The sequence below is a fragment of the Anopheles nili genome, chromosome 2, assembly GCF_943737925.1.
Source record: "Anopheles nili chromosome 2, idAnoNiliSN_F5_01, whole genome shotgun sequence".
NCBI classification, from domain to species: domain Eukaryota; kingdom Metazoa; phylum Arthropoda; class Insecta; order Diptera; family Culicidae; genus Anopheles; species Anopheles nili.
In genome coordinates, this window is record NC_071291.1 from 67,859,319 (window position 1) to 67,879,704 (window position 20,386).

The window sequence follows — 20,386 nt, forward strand, 5'->3', positions numbered from 1 at the left end:
GCTACGGCAGAACTTCAAATCGATCATAGTGTACCAGTGAGTGGCACTTGCTGCCACGAGTGACACTATCTCCAGCGGCATGGCTGGGGAATTTTCTCCCTCAAAATGCTTTTTGACAGCAAAAGCAAAAAACTTCCCCCAACTCGAAACCGGTATACAGCGAGCCTGCGGATTTGTCTCCCGAACTGTTGTCAGGTTGAATTTATGATTTTTGTCCTGCCATTTCGAGAGGCCCCCGTTTCATCGATCGCGCGATCTTTGTGCGAGCCGCTACTGAGGTGGGTTTGAATTTTTCCCTGTTCGGGAATCGAGCTCAGAAACAAAAAATCCGTATGGGCGTAGGGAAACGTTCGTCTATATTTTACGTTCTTATCATAACGGGTTGATCAGTGCGGTAAACATAGAACCGTTTGGTGATAAAATTGGGCTTTGTTTTATCCGCAACCGTTCATTAACGCGTTGTTTGAGGTGAAGAAAAGGGAGCTCAACGTCAGGGGGCGAGCTGATTTTGGGCGATTTTTGCATGAGCTTTTGTGTGCACCCAATTCGCTGGGACAGCTATTTTCCACCGGGATCGTAAGGGTGCTTATATGTATACGATAACACATTACGTTAATAATTCATTCGCTTTTTTTATCTGTTCTTTTTTTTTCTCGCTTGCAGATCGCCGTCCAGGTCACAAAATGAAGCAGTTAGGGCTCTACCTTGCGGCGTCATGGACGTTACTATGTACCTACAGTGCCGCCATGCCAGACGTAAGTATGCACCGTGTGAACACGATTAGTATATTGCATCAACCACGGAAGTCTTCAGTGTGGTCGAAATCGCGCCCTGAGTCACGATCGACCAATCGGGCGTACGTGTTATTCGTCGACCAGAAGTACTCGTGCAAAGGTAGCTTCAGCTGGCCGGGAAAAAGTTCTTAACCAGTGTGACACAGTTCCGCACCAGACGTGGTGTTGGTTCTGAGAAATGACTAACCTTCCGCGGTATGAATTGTGTTAGTATACCAAGAAACAACCCCCGGCCAGTGGCATTGTTTCAACAACGAGCAATTTTTTTTTTCGCTTGCGGCCCGTACAGGAGGTTTGAAGGTTGTGGCACAGTGTTTGCAGACGTCGGAGACCTCCACCAGGTCTCTGAATGTGAGGCTTTTTTTTTTATTTCTCCTCTTTTTTTCCCTACTACGAGCAATGGCGCTTTTCTACGTCACCGATGGCGAGTATGGCCACACTCACACCAGCCGACTCGGGTGGTTTACTACGCCGTCCACTTACTTGCCATTTCGCGCGTGTTACCGCGACTTCCTACCACGTCCGAGGGCCTCGAACGTAACCGTTTCCTTTCACATCCGCCCTGACGGAAACAAGCCGTGGAAACGAGCCACCTTCCGATTGGGGTTGCTTTTCTCCACCCCATCGGTTGGGGGTAAATGGGCTTACGAGCACTCGAGCACTACTCGAAACGCATACATCGAACACAGCTTGAGCTTGAGTCTACTAAACAGCGCGGGCTCCTTCGATCGTTGAGATAATTTCAGAACACAATCCCGCCGGCAGGATCACTGTACAAATCCGCCTTCAGACTGGCTTAGTCGAAGCCGCTATCTGTGATGCGATGTGTCGATGCGATTGAGCTGATCAGACATTGCCGGAGCTAAGTTTTATGATAATTGTCATCGTTGATAAAGTATTATCTTACATCGCAAGCCACTACTGGAAGCGCTGCGAAAGCGCTCGTGCCTCGGCAGTGCGTTGAAGATGATCTACTCTCCGTTCGAGTGGCGCAAAAGATCAAATGTCATCGACGAGGTTTGAGCTTTTTTCTTTCTCTCTCTCGTCCCTCTATCCATTGAGGACGCTAGCCTACCGGTTGGGGATGAAAATAACCTGCACGGGCAGACCATTGTCGGCGACAGGTTGTTTTTCTTCGGGAAGCGGGATTTGGTTTTTTTTTTATTTTTGCAAGGAGGAAACGAGTTTGCTTCGTCGACTGAAATTGGATCCGAGTGGGCTCGAATAGAGGGTACTGAAATTTCCACCACTCTGCCGAAAGCCCATTTGATGGTAAACGGTTGGATCGATGATGTTCAGAGTGCTTAGGGTGGTGTGAATATTGATGAAACTGTTGGCTATGTTGCTAACAATTTTGTTCATTTCAAGCAGGGTTAGTCATTGTTGAAAAATAAATTCTTTTAACTCACTAATGCTGAGTGGCTAATGCGAGAATAAAATTAACAAAAAATGAAGGTTCAAAGCACAACATTCACGATCTGCGAGCTTGCTTAGAAAGCTTTTGTGAGAAAAGCTTTGCAACCCTTTCTCCAAAGTTTTCTTATGCAACTCGCTTAAAAACATCTGCTTTGATTTAATTGCGTTGCTTTGTCATTTAAAAGGAATTTTGAGTTGAATTCCAAAGAATGCGCTCTCAGTGGCTCCCATTTCGTTTGATTTTAATCATTCCAAAAACCAACGAAAAGAAGCACAAAAACATTCAACAACCATTTGTTGCAGGGTTACATGTACAAATTAGCTTCTTGACAGAGGACACCATACCGGACAGATTCGTCCGTCAGGGCGCGTGTTCTCCTTTGCGTTCGTTTGACACATTTAACCGATCGCCATCAACGCAGACCGATGCGCTCGAGCCCCTTTTTCGGATGTCTTACCAAATCGCAGCGATCGCGCCTCAAACCCCCTCCACCTTTGCACCGTAATCATCTCGTAACGGTGGCCAATTAATGGTTCTATTTCGACGATAAATACACCGCACCGTGACACGCGGGTCGATGTCATTCGTGGCACTCGGAGGGAGTAATGACGGGGTGGCCGGTTTCAGTTTGTTTTACTTCTTTTTATCTATTCTTCACCCTCCTCGTTCCGGGGGTTGAGTAATCCACCGGTGGTGCGGGCTTGAGAGAATCGCCCTTCCAACTGGCCGGACGGTTGATTGGTTTTCCGATTTCCCATAATTATCTGGCCATTGCTGTCGCCCGAAGCGGAGGCTTTTCCCTTTCGTTTGTGGCGCGAAGGTTTCCGTGGCCATGTCTACGATGGCCTACACACACACACACATACACACCCGAGGGGCCTGCAGAGGCTGTTCGTCGATCTGTAGGCCCTGAGGCGGATTAAGATGTCACACAATTCTCGCGACATTTGTCACACGCGTTCTGCTGTGAGCGGCTGCAAATGGATGAAAACGGATGGCTGCAGGTTGTTGGAACGGCTCGAAACGCTTGTTATCATCAGCCTCTAACACGAACACCTTCATCCGCCCGCGTGGCATGAAGGCTCGCCGGATTATACCGCGGGCGTAATTGATTGCTAGCTGTTCTGCCGCACGCTTTTCACGCACCAAACGGCGGAAGTCTTACGTCAGGCGTGGCGATGATGCGTTAGTCACGAGGCAATCATCGGAACCGACCAACAGCGTCGCTAGTTGGTGGGGTTTTAGTGACCAAATGAAACATTTCGATGCTGGATTAGCATCTGACGGGAAGGGAACGCGAAGCCACCCCGAAGGATCGGCAGTTGATTCTTATAAGATTATCGTGTTTGAATTTGAATGGCTGATAACGAAACATTATTCCCGTGGTTTCGATGGACGACTGCAGTTACGGTGCCAAGTTTAAGCATAATCCGATCGAAAAGCGATTCAAATCAATTTCAAGCTATCAACAGCAATCAGAGTTGAACGTGAGCATTGTGGTGATTGTGATTTAAAGCCCCTGTTCACACACGGACGGGTTGTACTGCTTCATTTACTGTTGTACGTGTACGTGTTCTTGCATGGAGACTGGTGCCAAATTTAGTTTCACGCTGAAGGATAGCAACAAGCTTGCGGTGCTGGAAGGACATCCAGAAACCGGTACGCCATCGGGTGGGTCTGAAATGTACGAACCGGCCGAGGTTTCGCTCTAGGTCTGGGTCTAGGTTAATGTGACGCGAATTGAAATTGATGATGGATTTAAAGAGATGTTACTTTCCGTTCGTGGAAGGCAGAAGTGGAACATGAAGCTAGAGGTGTTGAACTGTGTATTTATTGTCGTGTGAAAATACTTCTTTTGGCGGCCATCTTGAAAGTCGCCAATGGAACAAAACTGCATCACATTTGTGCGCATTTTCTGGAGCAATCGATCTTTACGCCACGTAATCCACCGATTCAGTAGACAGTCGGCATCCAGAGTTGCTCTTACCATAGTTGCGCTGTTTAATGAGCTCCTTTTTCTGGCCGCATCGGCAAGCTATGGCACCGGTAGCCTATTAAAAGATTCGTTTGAACCGTTCCCCAATGAGGCAATTGGAGTGAAGCGGATGATTATCATCCTTAAACAACCCACTGGGAATGAGTTCATGCTCATTTTTTTTTTGAGAGTTAAGAGCGAGTTTCAAGCTATCGGAACGGCTTGATGGTGTTACGTCACTTAGCTTGTTGATGCTGGATCGGTTTTCCTTATCGGTAGCTAGGTTTATCAGCTTCAGTAATGTTTTAAAAAGGTGCTGCAGTGTTTAATGCTAGCTCCTTGAATTGGAGATTATTTCTGTGCACCGAAATAATGTGTAGTCCGTAAGCTACCTTAATGTGATCTCAAACACATTTATCAGGAACTCCAACAAGCCCCTCAAAAGTACTACGCACCTGTTTACGAACAAAAAACCCCACTACTGCTCAGTGACTGAGCGCGCGCGCGCGAAATCGCGGGTTCGTTTCCTTACCAACCGTTGAAGTCGTTCGTTCGCTTATCGCCCAGCTCGAATCGGAGCGCAGTCGCTTCACACCGCATGTGCGTAGATCAACCAAATCAGGCGGCGGATTCCATCCATTCCCACCATTGCACCCTCGCAACCCCCTGCAAACGTCGGTGAACCCATTTCCTCTCACCGTAACCGGTGCGCGCATTTCTCGTGTTTACATAATCCAACCCAGCCGGGTCGCTAATTGACCTCGATGGGCTGCGAGCGCGGGTCTGTGTGTTTGTGCGCGAGCGAGATGTATTTGTTTCGCAGCATTCCGCTCCCGCCCGAAACGCAGTGCGCAAATTTGCATCGATAACACCTCCACCCTCCAACCCAGCGGCCGCCGGGAGCCGTTGTTGGCGCTTTTGTTGTACTCCGAGGGCGCACTTGCGATAGTGAGATGTAATGGAGTTCCGAAGGTTACGTGCACGCAACGGTGATAAAGACAAATAGCTCTCTGGCTGGGAATGCGTTGCGTTGTGCTTGTCTTTTCGGGAAAATAGCATCCGCCATTTGTTTCGCAGCTGCGCCACTGTTGGTCGTTCTGAGGTGTTATGCTTCCGGGGTTCGCTTTTTTTTTGCAAACAAGCAGCTGCTATGCACGTGCAATGAGGTATTGACTAGGAGCGTGTGTGCTCGTCTGGAGCATTAAATCGGCTTGCTTGAGGCTCAAAGAGGCACATGGGCTTTTTTTAAGCTCCCACTGAGCACAGATTTAGAAGTCTCCAACGTTAGCACGCCACTATCGCTAGCCTAGGTGAACTTGTTTTTTCAGCACGACTCGCGTATCGCGCCTTCGCTTCAAAGGGTCTATCGTTTTGCGTGCAAACATGCGTCTGCAACGGCATTACTGTTGCCTCCACGTGGTACCGATAGCAACCGCGCAAGGTCGTACGTACGCAAACCAGCTCCACGAGCTCGCGCAAACAATTGTACGCGCCAACCGGATCAATCTGAGCCCACGGGGTCCGTGGGACGTTTTGTGGTGCGAGATCTCGCGTAATACGTTTAAGATATTCCGAGCGTGTTCGGTGTCCTGGAACGCTGGTACGCTGTCAGATGTCCCGCACGCCCGAATGGGGTAACAAATGGTCCACTTAGCACTCGATTATCGAGCCAACGGCGGTCGAGTCGTTTAACTATATTTCAGGATTACATTGGACCGATCGCGATCACGTTTGATGGCGATCGGGAGCAGGTTTGACGGGCATAATTTATGCAAGTACATGCTCGGGCACCTGAGTGACACCGCTTGAAAGGTATTTGGCACTACGGGCAGCAACTTTGCGAGTTCTAACGTACTTACGTCTGTTGGGGATGGAGACAAATAGAACGCGATTGGGGTGACGTGTTTTACGAGCGGTATCTGCTAGCGCTGATAAATGCCATGGACAACAAATAGACCTTGTGTTCCAGCTCAAACAAGGCCAGCTAGAGTGACATTGCGTTCAGCATTGTTTGATATACAATTTTTTTTCGTCCATTTCCTTTCCAGATCCATCACCACATGTCCTCAGCACAGCTGCAGGAAGTGTTCCACGTCGACCACGTAGACCTGGTCCCGCACTACGAGCTCGTGAAGCTAACACACCACACAAACAAACCGGTGCTGGCGAGTTCCCGGCGGAAACGTAGCATCGAGTCAGCGTCCTCATCCACTTCGGTGACCTCTAAGGCGAACGGTTTAACAGCCAATGACGCCGGTACCATCAACCACCACGTTAAGAAGGACCTCAGCAAGGTGCGCTTCACCGAAAAGGCGAGCGAGCTGGCCGCGAAACCGAACCAGCACTCTAAACCCCCCGGGTGGGGCGCTGATGATCCTGGCCGACAAAAGGTCCCTCTGGAAGCGGGACCGAGTGTGAACAGTGAACAGCTAGAGGATTCCACGACGCTGGAACCGACGGAAGCGGACGTCAGCATAGCCGACATCGACGAACACCGAGTGTCCTTCGATGCGTTCGGGGAAAACGTTAACCTGACGCTGCGGAAAACGGACGGTCTGGTGCGAGGTGGTGCTCACTCGTTGCGGATGTGGAACGTCCGCTCGGATCCCAACTCAACGCAGGGTCTAGTCTACGAGGAGATTCACGATGAGGTAAGACCGCTCAGAAGCTTCTAATAGACGTACTTGAAATATTTCACTACGATCGCTTGAAATGTTTCACAATAACATCTTCACCTTCCTGACAATGGAAATGATAGTGCATCGGAACAATTGCAACTGCACTTGCATCATCCTGCAAGTGTTGGGTGCTATTGTCGGTGGTGCTTCATTGAGAAAATCTCGCAACCCGTTTCCGGCCGACGAACTGCGATTGTTTTCCACCGTCCGTACGATCACGCCTTCAGCCGAAGCGCAACGTGTGATTCTAGTGCAACAACTCCCATGCATATTAATTAGCTACATTTCGTCAGTATCAACACCTGCCACCGATCGATTTACGGATCGTATTGCGGGTTCTTCGCCGCAGCAACACGGCTTCCTTTCGCGAAACAACAACTCCACCGAGGATCGATTGCAGCACTTCTTGTGGGTACCTTTCGGTGTTGCTCCCGCGGCCGCATACTTCACGTATGTAATTAGACTGAAGGTCGCGCACCCGGCTCGTCAGCTTACCGGCGTAACATTGCTCTAAATATTGGACCCCTCGGTTGGCACCGGAACGGCTGTTTCACACGCCGTGGACGCGGTTTTGCAAGCTTAGATGCAAAACTCCCCCCCAATGCAACTGTCAGCTTGACAGTTGGATTCGCGGGCCAGGTTGCGGGTGGTGCGGGTTTGATTTAATTTATAATTTAAATAATTCAACTCACCTCCTCTTCGAACTTGAACGTGCTCTAAATTGCGAATCTAAATCGCACCGTTCTCGGGCCCAGGCGTCTACCAACTGGCCAGCAGGCGTACTTGACTTCGGCAGGGATGTTGGCACAAAAAGAGAAAAGGAAAGACAAAAAAAAATAGAATGCACATAAAATTCTTCTCATAGCAGAAGCTGGCTAGAACTCGACCCTCACCGGTTCTGCTTCAGATGGCCTTTGGAATGTGTTGCCATTGTGGCTGTGTGTGCGTTTGAGTGTACATTTTTCTGCGCTCCAATGTAAATCAGCGCCCGTTGTCTAATGGCCCAGGTCTAATGATAGTTTTCAAACAAGCTAGCGTCGGGGGTTTTAATTAAGTGGCAGCAATTGGGTTTGCGCCGTAAAGGATCAATCGGCTCGTTGTAGATGCGAACCCATTTGTGCCTTGTGGGTTTGTTTTCTGTGGCCGCTTTTTAGCGCCAGAATTGTAAGCGATAGGAATTCTGTTTCTTTGCTACCTTTTAAAACCCGCCAGGATGCTAATCGGCTGCGGCTAATCGGTGCTCTACTTTCGATTCTCGACCGAACTGGCATGTTTGCAGGGGGCGCGTTATGTAAGCTAAAAGGCACACACACACAAGCGCCACCAACATGCAACATGAACTATTAATACCTTCGAGCGAAAAATCAATTTCTAACACCTGCTTGTATGGCGAGTCACACGGGAGGGCTTTCGATCTCAGCTCCTGCCGATGACTGGACCGGTGAGCTTTCAAATCCCTGCGTCGATTCTAAGCCTAGCGGAGATTCTAATCGTGACCTTAAGGCGCATGTCCCGCCATTGGACGGGTGAAAAAATGGGGCGTATTTCAGAGCTCGAATTAAAAAAGCCCCAAAGCCAATTTATCTGCTAATCATCTCGCAAAGGTCTCGGTCGGTGGAAGGAGCACATTTAGATCATCGCCGCCCGGTGCTATCGGTGGGCATCACCGCGGGCAAGGTTCTGCCCACGAATGGTCAGGTGTTGATTAGAGGGCCTCAGAAGGGGCTAGCATAAAAAAAGAGCATAGTAATGCGCGAGCTACGATCGCATTGTTTCAGTGCCGCGACGGGTGCTGGCAGGTCGGAGATTTATGTTTAGTTTGATGCCACCCGGCGGCGATCCGTAGAACGCAGTAACGGGGCACGCACGCTAGAACGTGGCCCCTGGACGGGAAGGCATAAATAACGCGCGGTATTCGGCTTGGAACACATCAGTCCCGCGGTAAACTCAAACCCAGCCCTTACGGAGCCTCGGCTCGAGGAAGGCAAAAACCTTGAGCAAACGAACGAACGGCTCGATTTTGGGCGTACTCCTCGCGTCGAGGCGGGGCTGGGAGCCTTTTATGCTAATAACGCCGCTTTGCGGTTGATCGATTTTGGTCGAAAAATTGTCGAATGAATCACGCCCGATGGATGACGCGCACCACGGGTGCCGAGCAATGGTGTCCAAACATATTTGTTTTATGGCCACAATGGCCTCCAATTCTCCCGGGCCGCTTATCGTGCGGTATCAATCGATTCGCGAGGGGTGAGAGGGTGGGTCGTGGGAAGGTGGGAGGGGTTGGGAAGGGGGTTGGGAGAGGACGAGATTAAAGCTAATGCACGCGGAAGTGCCACCTACCGGCCTGGCAGAGATGAGCGCCCCCTAGCGGTCGCGTGAATATGAATGCAGATTTTTTTTGACCACCTCAATATTTATTGCGACGCACCGGTTTTGGCGAGGGGGCCGTATTTTACTATGATAAGATTTATTACCACCGGGGCGGTTTTCTAACACAAATTTTCTATTTCGCACTCCCCTCCGAAACCCTGACCGCCCGGAGGATGCCCCCAGTTGTGAGGATTCGCCTGCTAGAAGAACGAGCGTGAATGGAGCTGATGTTGGTTATTTTTTTTCTTCTCTCAACCTTCTGCCACTAAATGATCTGATTACTTCAGCATAAATACCGTGAACGTGATCGCTATCGGGCTTTGGACCCCGCACCAGGAATGCGCCAATGTCGGCGCGTTTTAATGAACGATAAACAAATAAATTAGGCGCAAAAATGTCTCCCCGGGTCGCGCGGGTATAAAATGAGATGAGTCATGCGGTTTCGAGGTTGGGGCCAACGTTAAGCTTAATTTCCATGCGCGATGGCGAATTTTACGAGGGAAATGAGCCGTTTTTTAATTTCGCTCTCATCACCCCCCGAGCGCGTTAGGAGATGGAGCCATTTTGGAAAGATTATGAGTGAAGCAGGTACGGCCAAATTATTGAAATCGTTTAGTTGTTATCAAAAGCTCGTTCAGGGCTCGCACCGGGGTGAGATTTATGCAAATCAAATCGTTGGCATTTTTCCTTCACGGCTCGGATCGTAAAGTTCCCACCCCGAAGAGGGCCTTTTTCTCAGCCTGGCTTTATTTGATCTACTTCGGATGAGCGAAACCACGTGCCGCTTTGGTCCGAAGCGCGTGTTAACGATTAAAACTTACGTCACGCGTATGATTGATGTGCGCCTGATGAAGCGGAAACGTCAACGGGTCGTTTGTGCGCTAGAAATGGACATGGCCGAAAGCTCGTCCTTGCCAAAATGCGGTTCAATTCAAAACACATCCCGCTGTTCGCCAAACCCCCTGGAGCCAATCAACCCCGAGACAGCGAGACAAAAATCTCGTTAGCTCAGGCTAACAAGCCTTCCGATTGCGGAACAACGGCTCAGCGGGTGTTTTGTATCACTTACGCACCGCAGTAGGCCACCGATTTGGCCTCCTTTGTATGAGGCTTGGAATTTATTAACAGCACCCCGGAAACAAGCGAAAACTGAACAAGCTCGGCACGGGGCCTGGTGAGTACGTTCACTTGCACTGGCGTGGTGGCAGGTCCTTATATGGCGCACCGTAGGCTTATCAATTTGCGCCATCTCGACAAGGGGATGATAAACGGAACGATTTTCGTCATAAATTTCCAGCCAGCGCAAACGGCATGGTGTGGTAAATCTCTTGGATTGAGACTTGAGCAGCGAACTCAGTAGAGGCAGTGCAATTTGCTTGCTGGAATGAAGGAGGCGCCTGAGCTTATTGACTGAAGTACAAAATATCGTTTTCTTTGGAGTTGTTTAAGTTTTCTCGCCAACACGCCAAAGACAGCTAGTGAAGGCCCTCTAATATGGCAGCATTATGTCGTATTTTTCGTTTCGTACCACCAAAAACCACACCAGCCAACAATCCGTCGAAGAGAAATATCGATTCTCACCCCTGCAGCCATTGAGGCCCTTGCGCCGGCTCGATGGTGTCCGTTTTTTTTGTTACGTTTTAATGGCACTTTTATGGGCGATTGAATTAAAGAGAAACACGAATAAGGAGGGCTTAAAAGTGTTCCGCCGACTCGTGCGGAAGCGTTAGCCGTTCGAGGCACAAGCTGGGAGGCCCTTTTTCAGTTCCGATCGTGCCGTTATGAGGCTGGCCGGATTATGCAACGGCCAGCAAAGCGAAAACCAGCGGAAGATCACCACGGCTTAGGTTCGATCAGTTCGATCGATCTCACGATCGAGTGAGCCACAACGGACCTATTCGGAGGGCTGCAGTAATGCGAGATAATGATCTTCATTTAAGGGCACATATTCATGAGCCTCGTACGGTTGTGTTGTGAACTAATTGTGTCAAAAGTGGCATTTGAAGTGAAAAACAAAGGGTTGCAGAAATGTTTACTACACGGAACTCGAAAGGAATGCAGACCACCTTTCCGATAAGTGACAGTCAGCCTCTCTCGATGGAAAACTGAGAAGGCCAAATTTGACACAATTTCACTTTCCTTTCCCTTGTCATCGCATCTGGCGATGGCCCACTGAACTTCTCGAGCCATTTCCTGCCTGAAACGCGATCCAAAAGCGCGCGTTCGTAAGTCGGTGAGGAAATACTTCCCACCGGGACGAGCGCCAAATACGGTTGGGACGGAAAGAGGAAGCAAAGCCGAGCCAAGGAAAGTGAAAAACTAGAGCCACTGCCGCGTTGATCCCTTCCCTGCTTCGCTTCGACAAAAATCCGATGTCATAATGACGTGGGCCGGCCGGGTTTCGTAATACAGCGCTCGTTACTGAGCTTCATCTGGTGAACCATACGCCGGAACGACGCCCGGTTGACGGAAAAGCGAAACCGTCCATCCTCATAATACTCTATGCGCCGCTGCAGATCGGTCCGATTTCCCGCGGAAATCACTCGCCGGCACGAAACGGAACAGGGAGAATCCCTTCGGTTCGATTCCGGTTCAGGGCGATGGTGAGCGAAAATTGTACTGCCACGATGGAAACGAGTTTGCGTGGAAACTAGAGTGGGCAATGGTGGGAGATCGCTTTTCTTTCCGGGCCTCGAGGGGTTTGTTTTATCTCCGACCCCGTTCGGTCCGATGGCATCAATCTTCATCGTGCTCAATTCGGCCGGAATTGAGCCGGACTAATGCCAAGGACTAATTTGCTGCTCAGGGTCCTCCCAGGATCGCTCTATTGCCGCTTGTTTCACGGTGCTGATGGATGCCAACCGTTTTAAATTTATCACCCAGAAATTTGGTCCAAAACACGCATGTTGGGTATTTTGGTGGAACGCGCCACACCATGATTGATCGTAACCTTCCATCCACGGGACCCAGTCGGGTCGGAATTATGAGGTCCGATGGCCTTGCGTTCGGATGACATCAGGCGAGGCTGCATCGATTGTGGGAGCGGTTTTTTTTCGGGGTGGAAATAAACCGTCATCACCTTCGAAGAGATGGCTATTTTTAAAGTCCTCCGACACTGCATTAAGCAGCGCCATTCGGTGAGGATTATTCGCTCGATACATTGCTCCAGCGTTTCCTTGATAATGAACGTTCATCGAGCGCCTGTTTTCAATGGGTCGTTACAAATGCCATCGGTTGTCCGGATCACCATCCCATTCTATGAACTTGACTTGAACTAGGGCTTTTGCGTTTCTCGTGGGCGCCTCAAAAACTGCCCATTAAACCACTCAAACGCTCGTTTCGGTTCGCTGCCGTCCCGAGGTCCCGCGTAACTTTCCAAATCCGCCCAGCTAATGGGAGCTTACGACCAGCCCGAAAACACTCACACATTACCCACGGTTGGCCACGTGTAAATAAATTCAAACCGACGGTTATGTAGCTACCAGCTAATGACATGCAAAAGCGTTCCGCGCGACAGTTCCGCGACTTGGCGATCTTGCGCTGCAACAAACCGCGCCATGCATGATTGAGCGGTTCCGAAATCGGTTCCGTTCCATTCGGTTTCAATGGGCTGTGAAGAAAAATCGAAACCAAACACGGCCGGGAACGGGAAACGCCAACGGTTTGGAAGGCATTTGGCCGGCGAATGGAAGGATCACTGGCGCTTGCGGGCCTCACAAGCTGGTCCATGCATCGAGGACGGCATTCCTAATGTCATGCGCCACTTTGACGGCTCGCGAGAACCCGTGCATCCATAAATAATGCACGCGGTTCCCACACGCGTCCTTGCGCCTCGGTGTCCGGTGTCTTGGCGTACGCCTCTCGAAGGGCTTCAAGACGAAAGGGAACAGGGTGGTGGAGTAGCGACCTTAACTCATGAAGCACGCCGCTAGAATGTGTGTATGTGTGTGTAGGAAACGCCCGGTGGAACAGGTTTGCCATTTTTCTCGCCCATTCAGCCACACGTTGGTCAAGCACTTGTTGGAGAATTGAATAGAATTACCCATAAATCAATCGCTGGAACGGGTACCGAGCTCAAACAGGTGCCAAAGGACACCTTTTGTGGGTGGGCACGGGAGGCAGAAAGAACGTCCCAAAGACCTTGAAGGACGTCCGGACCCCACCCGGCACAGCCCCCCCGTTCTACGAGTCTCTCGGCCAAGGTGAACCTAATCGAACGGAAGGTACTATTTCTCGTGTTATGGTTCCATTTTATCACCCCACCATTTTGTTTCGCACCACAATCACCGCATCCCTTTCGGGGAGGACAGGATACGAGCGTTCGAATGATTGATGGACCCCGATGGGACAAACAAAGCAATTCACTCTCAAACGCCCGCGGGAAGCGAACGGACGAATCGCCCCGTAGAACGAACCAATTGTTACGTAACGTTACCGCTTTGGGGAGCGAATTTACCTTGCGATTGTAAACACCACCCATCGCTGGCCACCTCCAACAGCATTAAAGTGACACGCGCTACTTAAAAATGGCCGACATTGGGTCGGAATTGGTGCCGCAATGTTATGTTATTATTCCACCCGACTCGGTGCAACACAAATCCGCTGGTCAATGTCAATTGCGGCCCACTTCGAGCGGTTTGTCGTTGCGTTGGCCCGTTTCCTCGTTCTCGACCCGGGCGTAATTGCCCGCGGGGACACGCGCGTGGACGCGTCGACAGGCCTGCAAGCGGTATTTATTCAAACGGCCCACCACCATTTGGTGGGGCTCAAATCAACGGGTCCTGCAACAATATCGCATGGAAATGAGACCCCCGATCGGAGTGCGCGATACAGATGTGCTAATTGTCGCACCGATGCTTATCGATGCGAATGTCCCCTGATAAGCATCTGCGCGGGTATTATCAACCTAACAATCGCGCTACGCCACGCGCTAAAGTGTCAACTCGCGTGAATAGGGATCATTTTTGCGTAACTGCGCAATCGCGCGATCAACCCGAACACCTGCAACCCCGTGGGTTGCGAAAAACAATGCCACCCTCCAGAAGGGGTGGAACTTAACGGGCTTGAGAAAAAGCGTGTCATTTGTTCCGGTTCCTGCAGCCGCCCCATTCCAGTGGGACAGAAATTAACCGCTCGCATCTATTGCGGCTCGCTTGCTAGTGGGCTTTACACAACTCTCACGATGCGGTAACACGCTGGGGAAGATGAAAGGGATGCCCGTGTGAGAGCGAGCAAACCCCCAGGCCGTATCGGTGTACGGGTTTTCTACGGGTGGTGGCTACCGGAAGAGAGGAATCGCGTTGATGACTCCCCTGCGTGTGGCTCGGAAAACGAAAGTGAACCATAACCATAACATTCTGCATTGAGGCCCACCTCGTGGACACCTTCCTGGTCGGGGCTTTTTTTTTTATTTTATTTGCGGAAGTATAGGAAGCTGGAAGGTGGAAGTACTGGTTTCGCAAGTGGGAAGAAAGTAAAAGCAGCTGTTGGAGAGGGTTACCGAGGGAGCCACAGCGGGTGCCTTCGGGGCGGGGGTTGTTATTTTTTCTCATGGTGGCGTTTCGGTTACGGAGTGGGAGAAGAAAAATTCATACCCCTTTTGCAGCAGGTTGGTAGGGCGAATAGTACGCACTGATGGAACCTGACGTTGTGCCACATCTGCCGCTCGTTGAAACGCATGCGAACCGTTCCATTGCGCCATTTTTCCGAGCTCACGGGGATGCTGGAATAGCTGCGAGTGCGGGTGATGTTGACTCGTTGACTGCCCAACGAAAAAAAGAAGCCCTACGTGAACCTCTGAACTAAGCCACGGTTCCGGTTTTGTCGAATGGTCACGATCTTCGCAGTGAAAAGAGCTTCAATTGTTGATACAACTGTTGCTCAAATGCAGCCGCGGCTTCGAGGCTGTGGCCGCGTGGATAATTACGGCCGTCAAGCTTCCCGGATCCACCGACGCCATCGTGGCTGTTCCGGGAGGCTCTTGGAAAAATAAAATTGGATCGCATGTCAGCGAACGCGCGCCAGCGAGGGAGTGAAGGCGAAATGTCAAGTTCACAGCTGGCTTGTGACTTTGACGTACCGGATGTGGACACGGTGCGGCTTTGTGCGCCACGGCATGTCATGTCTTTGCGGCGTTTTCATTTACAAAACTTCGGTTGGCATTCAATTGCTCCATCGGTAAACCCCACGGAGGTGGGTTTTGTGCACGTTCGGGCGTTTGGATGATGCATGAAAAGGGAAATGTTGCGCCTCAAATGGTACATTGTTGGAGGAAATTCATTCGAAGGAGGAATAATTGGTTTTGGAGTTTGATTTCTTCCCGAGAGCCCAGTCACGTCGAACTATCAATACACGATGGAGCAGTTGCTTCTGTGCTGTCAAACGTCCAGCTCGATCGTGAGGCTTTTAAGACGTGTAGATGCTCAAAAGACGTCTGAATAATAATTGCATAAAAAGCTAAAGCAAAAACTTGAAGAAAGTTTACCTTGCTGACATAACGATCGAATAGGATTTCGACATAAAACTAAATGAAATCTTGCTTGGTTTGTGCTCCAGCGTGAAGAGCAGACAACGCCGTTTTGATATATGTACGGACGTGCTACATTAACTTTATGACGCATATTTAACGAACCAGAACTGGCCAGAGCTGGAGCTGAAGTTATCCTAGCGTAGTCCGCTTGTCATTAATGTCTCATGTTTAATTAAACAACAAATTTGTAATGTTAGTCCAGAAAGGTCTCTAACATAATTTCTAGCTTGTTCAATGCACGTTGATCTAGAACGTTACTATTGCCATTAAAAAAAAATCACACACAAGCAGATGTCTGTGGAAACCTTACATTTGTCAACCTGCGGAAGCCATTCGTTGCCCTATAACATTTCATTAGCCATGTTTTATGGCCCGGTATTTGAATCACTGCACATCGCTCCAATGACGTCAAACTGGCGTGATCCTCAAAGTCACTATGACGGCAACCGGGGAAGATCAATGATCCTGCTTGCCTTTAGTCGAAAGACGGACGACCAGAAGTCGGTCACTCTCGGTGTCAGTTAGCCAACGAACCGTTTCGATTTACGTGCCGCGATAAAGCCTACCTCTGGGGGAATTATTTCCGATGTCATTGAGCCCACAGGGAACACGATCCGTTCGCGTTTTGTTGGCTTTATGAGACGAGCAAATAATAAATGTGACAAGCGAGCGGAATTGCTAGGGTCTTTGTAGGGTTTTGAAGCACCATCCTTTGCAGAAGCGAAGAAGTCACGCAGATCATGGTAGTTACGCAATCATTTTAGCCCACTTGGGAGCTGAGGCTGGCCAACCAATAGAACACTGTGTCCTAGCTTTCTTTGAAAAGGTTTCGCAGGGTTCGTAGGGAGCATCGACGTTACGTCAGCTGGTTCATCGAAGTGTGCCATGGCATGACGGGTGCGGATTTACTGCCCTTCGAGAGGTTCGTTTCGATTAGATCCAAGTGCCCCACGGGGAAACCTGCTGTGTGAATGTGCCGAAACCTTTCGAGTTGATCAATCGAAGAAAACTCCTACAATAGGTGATTGATTGCAGTTGGCTCTCCGGGGAGTTGATCGTAAAGCTTTCAACATCTACTCACAAACATGTGACATTCCAGCTCAACCTTTGTACGATTGTTAACACTCTTTTCTTTCTCCACGCGGCTATTCCAGGATCCAGAACCAGCCGATAGCTTTGGCGACATTTACCAGGATGAGGACAGCATGGCCGCCGTGCTGATGCGAAAGCACTTGGAAAGTGGCGATCTGATGATGGTGAGTTTAAAGCGCTTTGGAATTGTCTTAAGTTGACGTTTCGGTTCCATAGCTCGCTTGGTGGGTAATTTAGGACAACTCTGTGAAGCCGGCGTTACTTTTGTCGGTGCCATCAACATCCAAAGGGGCTAGGATTACTATCAGCACCTCATTGCCACACCAAATGGAGGTGTGTTTGACACCATTATAGAAACCGGAGTTATATCATTACGCTAACACGTCGGCTCTTGTTCTGCTCTGGTAACTCTATCTACCGCGGGAAACAAAGCCCCGTGGCGTTTTTCACGCAGCTAGGATCGGGCTCGTTCGAAGGAGATTACAATCACACGAAACGAGAGCACCATGCCCATTTGGCACTCACGAAAAACCACCCCAAAAAGCGTGCCCGCGACACCTCGGCGACCTTTCGTGAAACGTGAAACGGTTCCGCTCGGGGCGTCGTGCATTGTGCTCGTAAACGGCGTGCATTCTCACGCGCCCGGACGAACAGACATCCGCAGACATCCTTGACCTAATGTGCGGCCCTGGACGAATCGGTCGATCCGGAACAGAAAATCGAGAAAATAAAATCTCAATCCACCGCCGCCCGTTCGCCCGGGCCGTTACATTATTTCACTTAGTTCCATCATGGAAATTGCCGGTGTGGAACTACAAATTACACGCTGACCGCCGTGTTGGAGCTATCGATCGGCTGGTTAAGATACGCGCGTTGTCTGATGGCGCGATAATGGCCAACCTCCTTCGGATGGTCTCAAGGACACCGCGTCGGGATGTTCTTTGATGAAGCAATTAATCGACGGCTTGAGGGACCAAAAGGTGAATCATTTAACCGGTTCGAGTGCGCCCTCGCGTCAGCTGACCTTCGATCTCGCGCATCGATGCATCAAGCGCCACCAGCGATGGGGGTTTCCATTTCTCTGGGTTATTTAAAGCAGCCAAACGGAGGATGTCTCATGATGCACCACTGGGTGACGTCGCACGAAGGATGATTAATTGCCTCCCATCGGGCACAGGATCGAAGCTGGGAGTTTTTGCTTTTCTTTCTTCCTTCCTCGAGGTGACATTCACGTGACCTCTGGGGTCTCGCAAACCCTCGGCAACGCGCTTGGCACCCATTGGCGAACGTCTGATTAATGGACGCTTCTGATACGGCACCGTAACAGCTTCACGGCGTTGTGCTGGTAATAAATTCCAATAAACGCTTCTCTCACTCACGCCCGGACGCGCCCGTTTCGGCAATGAAAATGATAAACGAACCGCCAAGCCAAAGTGCGGCTAAAAACGGCCCTGCGAAAGCTCACCGATAAGCCGCCGGGTCGGGCCGCCAAAACAAACAGTTTTAAAATCACTCACGTGCAACGATTACGTCGCACCAGATTGCGCACGTAAGTGCAGGCTGCAATGAATTATTAATGCGCACCACCGGGGCAGGTCGCGTGGCGCACTTTCTCCGGCTTTCGGGGGAAATGCAGCGAGATAAACGGGTGTGGGTAATATATTGATTTAGTTTTAATTCGATGCCCCGTTAAGGGAAGCCACCGGGTTGTTATCTGTTTTTGTTCTTATGCAACACATGCGTTAATTCGCGTTTATTTATTTAATTCGAAACATTGCTTAAATACCTCACATGACGCAGGCATATCTCCTGGTGTTTGAAAATTAATTAACGGTTCGTTTGTTTGATTGGTGCGCTTATCTATCTGCCAACTGCCACCGCCACGGAGTCCTTTATTATTTTACACGGCACGTCTGTCAGGCGCATCCATCGAGTAACACGAGCAAAACAGGAAATAAACCGTTAAATACATTCACATTTATGCGCCACCGGCATACCAAGCTGTCGATGGTGAATGCTTGCGAATGCGCTTAGATGGCCGCGCGATGGGGCAAACGTGATGAATATTCAGAGATCGTGCCGATGAGTCCCTTGTGGTAAGCGGCTACAGCTCAAGGACTGAAAAATACATCTTCATTCGGTGCGAACACGCCATAGGTGAAAAGGCACGATTACAGGTCCATCGGAGGCATGCAGCAGTTGATCCGTCATCCGACACACGATGAAAAGCAGCTCGGGGAAATTGCAATCGAAAGATGATTCATGTTACGCGATCGTACTTCAACTGGAATTTCTATAAAGCTGATCGTAGAATGAAACAAACGTCCATCTATTTCAATTTCCCATGACACTGTTCTGCGAATTGTTGCAACGGTAATGTTGTCATATCTACCGCAACACCACGACGGCATGCTAATTGAGCATTCGGAATTGTTACACACCGACAATTATCGGCACACCGAAAAGGCGCCTCCCAAAACCACCAAAAGGAGTGGTCAAGGTCTCACCAGCAACCGAAAGAGAGCGAACAAAGTGAGAGTGAGCCCGACAATGCGGTGGTTCATCGGTTGATAGGTGCGTACCGCGTGCTCAACACGCTGTTTGTCGACGCACCCTTACCTGGGGGGGTTGATTTGGCAACAGTTTCAAGCAATCCGATGCACCACGCCTATGGCCAATATTGGCAGCTTTGGGACGAGGTTTGGCTACCAGTGTCGGTGACTTTGACACCGATTTTCTACTCGCAACGAACGTTGAACCGCCCAAAAAAGGAAGGTCAGCGATGGATGCAACTTTCCTAATGATGAAGGAAAATTAACGCAGAAGCGATACAATAATGCTTAAACTCGATCGAGCTTCGAGCATCCTTTTCAAACCGTAAAGTAGACACCTTCAAGGGTTTTGCCATTGTTGTGCACACAAAACTCCTCTATCCACCTGGAAGTCATCTCGCACGCTTTAAAACGATCGCGGTGCCTTTGTTCGATCGGTTCTTCGATGCACGCACGCGTCAACAGGGGCTCAACTCACCCCCAAAAACGTAAACTGGCCACCGTGGGCAACCTTCTAAAAATAGAAGCCACACAAAAATAGGACCGAATTAAATTACCCTTTCAATGGCCCTTGAGCACCGGGGGCTACAATTGCGCCACGACAAGGGCACCCATTTTTCAGCGGGATGCACGAACAATAATTGGCAGGTTGTGGTGCGTGTAACGGGCTGGTCTGAAATAGGAAGTGCCACCATCGAGGATTTGTTGTTCGCCGACAACGACGAAGTGCTAATGGCAGGTAGCAACGGCAACAGCACGCCTTCCTGCGGCACTCTGGCATAATAATGGCAATCAAATTAAAATAATAAAAAAAGCACAAGCACACACTCTTATTCACATAATTCCTCTTAAGCTTCGCTTCAAGTACACCCTAGGGCTAAAAGGGTCTTCTGTTGGTAGATTAACGCACCCAGAAAGGCCCTTTTCGCGGTGTAGCCTGGCGGGAAGCGATTTGAATGCGAAAACCACACGCACGAAG

General features: G+C 49.9%; 1 protein-coding gene across 1 annotated transcript in view; it reads left to right on the forward strand.

Moving 5' to 3' along the window:
- The first annotated feature begins 683 nt into the window (after positions 1–683).
- The window catches only part of LOC128720026 (uncharacterized), a 51,020-nt gene continuing 31,317 nt past the window's right edge, over positions 684–20,386 (forward strand). The window contains exons 1-3 of the mRNA XM_053813709.1: positions 684–755; positions 6,235–6,837; positions 16,918–17,019. Coding sequence (XP_053669684.1) covers positions 684–755; positions 6,235–6,837; positions 16,918–17,019 — 777 coding nt within the window. The remainder of the gene's footprint in view (positions 756–6,234; positions 6,838–16,917; positions 17,020–20,386) is intronic.